This window comes from Ruditapes philippinarum, unplaced genomic scaffold (genome assembly GCF_026571515.1).
Source record: "Ruditapes philippinarum isolate M1 unplaced genomic scaffold, ASM2657151v2 ctg18306_1_1_1_1, whole genome shotgun sequence".
Lineage (NCBI taxonomy): Eukaryota > Metazoa > Mollusca > Bivalvia > Venerida > Veneridae > Ruditapes > Ruditapes philippinarum.
This window is the reverse complement of record NW_026859805.1, coordinates 1-3560: the sequence shown is the minus strand read 5'-3', so window position 1 is coordinate 3560 and position 3560 is coordinate 1. Positions and strand designations below refer to the sequence as shown.

Genomic DNA, 3560 nt, shown 5'->3' with positions numbered 1-3560 from the left:
TTTGTTAAAATAAACATGTTCATATTTGCTAACCAGTATATTGATAGGTTTTATTAATTAGTAAAGAAAATCCATACTACTCATGTAGTGTATGACTGACATTGTGACTGATATGGCTTTGCCGGACTTAGTTTGGCGTATGTTTCATTTTCAAGATTCAGTAATTTTTAAAATTTACATAAAATTCAAACACACCTCACATTATTCCCCTATATAAATAGATACAGTAAGGCAGTCAAGTGCATTAGACATAAAAAATTATGCATGGCATGAAAAAGGAAAGATAACACATAATATAAAGTCAGATATGACGTCATATAAACCAAATGACGTAAGATAAATTACTTCTATGCTTAATGATGTTCAACATGTTTTTATTGATTATCTTTTTTTATTACCATGTTAGAATGAGATATTATCTTTTCTTACGTTACTGTCAGTACAGTAAAATGATGTAGATCTATGGTTAATTGTTTAAATGCTTTGTAATGAATAACTCCGCAATTGGACTTTATTAGTATATTTATACTAGGAGCATTATTCTACAATAATTCACTCAGAATTGATATTTGTCTCATAAATATTTAGAGGATATTTTACATTTGAGTAAAATATGGAGTATTTTTTCAAGAAAGTATACAATTTAAGAATGATTTTAAAGGAAAGTAAGAAAATTATTAGTGCTCAAGGTTACAAATATAACATTAATGATATGAAGTATACATTCTTAGTTAATACATAAGAAATATTAATGTTAAAATGTCAATTTTACAGCCTTTTTATATGTAATCATCCGCCATTCTACACTATTTCACATGACAATGAAATATTACAGGATATGGAACAAGTGAATGTTTCTATCTCCAATAGGAAGATTTTGTCTTAAGTAAAAAGTTTGGACTAATCCTAAGTACAAGAGTTAGGACAGTTTCTTGAAACGCTCCTAAGTGCAATTTTATTCCAGTCATAACTTTAGTCTTATGTTTTACACTTACGATTCTTTATGAAACGCACCCCTGAAGTACGTCATATCGGATATATTGGTACGCATGTAAAGACCTGTTTGCTGAATATCAAAAATATTGCAATTAAATAGTAATTTAATCTTAAGCGTATGTAAAATAGGATTAAAACTAATCTTTGGTGTACATCATATAGAAATGTGACCAGTATTCACCACGAGGTCACAAACTTTAAAACTTTAATGTAAATATCACAATGATATTTCTTTATATAATATTTTTATTCTTTGACAGGGACACTGAACATCTTTTACATGTTCAAGAAACCAGAATTTTACATAATATATTTATCCAAGATATTCTTTTACTTCTCAATAGTAACAGACGCAAAACACGGTACATAAACGTTTAGACAAACGCAGACGCACTCAAAACGTTTCTGGGGATAACAAACGCAAGCTTTGAAACGCACGATAAACGGAAAAGGATACACGAAAAACGGTATACGTTAAAAGCTTGTAAACAATGCACGCTTGGGAAAGCGTTTCAACAAACGCACGTTGCACAATATACGCACACACTATATACAAAAAACGCACGCATGAAGAACGCTATTTTTGACAACTGAAACGTTCACCCTGCTGTACATGTAGGGAAAAACAATAACTCCCTTGGGCAGGGCCAATTTTGACCCAAGGTCTTTTATTTGAACAAACTTAGAAGACACTCATTGAAGATGTTTCACGCCCAAAAATTAAACTCTAGCTCTTTATGTTTTTTTAAAAGAAGATTTTTTAAGTTTTTACTATATACTTAAAGGGAAATACAATGACCCACTGGGGCGGGGCCAATTTTGACCCTAGGGCTTTTATTTGAACAAATAAATTTGTAGACATCCACTTGAAGATGTTTCATGCTTAATATCTAAGCTCTAGCTATTTGGGTTTTTAAAGTTTTCACTATATATATATATATATAGGAAAAACAACGACCCCTCCCCCGGGCGGGCCTTATTTTGACCCAAGGGCTTTTATTTGAACAAACTTGGTAGACACCCACCAGAAGATGTTTCATGCCTAAAATGTTACTTAAGCTCTAGCTATTTGAAGTTTTTAAAAGAAGATTTTTTAAGTTTTTACTATATACATATAAGGAAACGAGCCCCCAGGGTGGGCGAATTTTGACCCCAGGGCTTTTATTTGAACAAATTTGGATGACACTGACTAGATGATGTTTCATGCCAAATATTTTAAGCTCTAGCTCTTTTCTTCTTTTTAAAGAAGATTTTTTAAGTTTTTTCTTTTGGTTGCCATGAGGCAACCAAAGTTCTGCATTTACTGAAATTCTTTGAACAAGTTTTAAAGTTCACTACCAAAGGACCCTTCCTGTGAAGTTTGGCCTAGCTGTTAATACCGGACTCCTCCTCAAAAACTCCTGGTGCAAGTCCATCTAAGGAATGATAAATTCTAGTATGTCGAGTTGTGCATATCGTCGGCATTGTATAATTAAATTATTTTTGGCCCTTTTATGATTTTATTCCATTTATACAATTTAAATCTTTCAGCTTTACCTTTATTTTTTTTCTCATTGTTTATTTCCTCCCCCACCATCTAAATGTTTTTTTAAATTTCGAAGGAGATAATCAGCTCGTGTTTGTAACTGTTTAACCTGAGGTTTTTTATCCCCATCTGGTAAAATCTGAAATAATGAAAACATCTCTTGTCAACAACTGGTGTTTTTTTCAAAATAAACGCTACACAGTCTAAAACATGAGACCTGGCAGACTTATACTTCTATAAGTGCAGGCTGACAAGATGAACGCTCAATACTGCTGGGTGCTCTGTTAATATATTAAGCATTTGATCTGGAAATTTAATCAAAGCAATCTATTATCAACAGAGCCAGTCAGTTAACTGGATACAATCATCATGCTAAGTAAAGATATAAGGTAGGATTGTGCTGAAGTATGAAATCAGCAAATAAATCATAGAATTTACATAACAATAATATGCCAAGCTGCAATGACTTACAATAATTCAAGTATGTTGTGGCTATTATATTCCTATGTTTATATGTCACCATATCTTCATGTCACTCAATCATGACTTGTTATGAAAACTTTGTATTCTTCAACAAAATCAAAATACAATTTAAATCACATCAGAAAGATAGAAACACGTTTAACTCAGAAATAAAATGAGCCGTGTCACGACAAAACCAACAAAGTGGGTTTGTGACCAGCATGGATCCAGACCAGCCTGTGCATCCGCGCAGTCTGATCAGGATTCATGCTGTTCGCTGTCAGTTTCTCTACTTGTTATAGGGTTTGTAAGCAAACAGCATAAATCCTGATCAAACTACGCAACTGCGCAGGCTGGTCTGGATCCATGCTGGTCGTAAACTTATTATGTTGGTTTTGTCATGGCGCGGCTCAAATATCAAACCGAGAGAGAGAAGATAAATACCTTATCATACAAGCCAAGCTCTTGGTCCATCTTGATTTGTTCCCAGTTTCCCATACCATACTCATATATACCCTTGAGAAGATTTGAATCGTCTTCCTTACCCCAACTGCAGTCCCAATGTACCATCTTAGTA

General features: G+C 33.2%; 1 protein-coding gene across 1 annotated transcript; it reads right to left on the bottom strand.

Moving 5' to 3' along the window:
- Positions 1-2035: 2035 nt before the first annotated feature.
- LOC132757971 (chromodomain-helicase-DNA-binding protein 1-like) lies at positions 2036-3554 on the bottom strand. Its single transcript, XM_060749469.1, has 2 exons — positions 3428-3554; positions 2036-2660 (listed from the first exon to the last, which is right to left on the bottom strand). Exons 1-2 carry the CDS (start codon positions 3551-3553, stop codon positions 2547-2549), a joined length of 240 nt encoding a protein of 79 aa, XP_060605452.1. The 5' UTR covers position 3554; the 3' UTR covers positions 2036-2546.
- Positions 3555-3560: the final 6 nt, after the last annotated feature.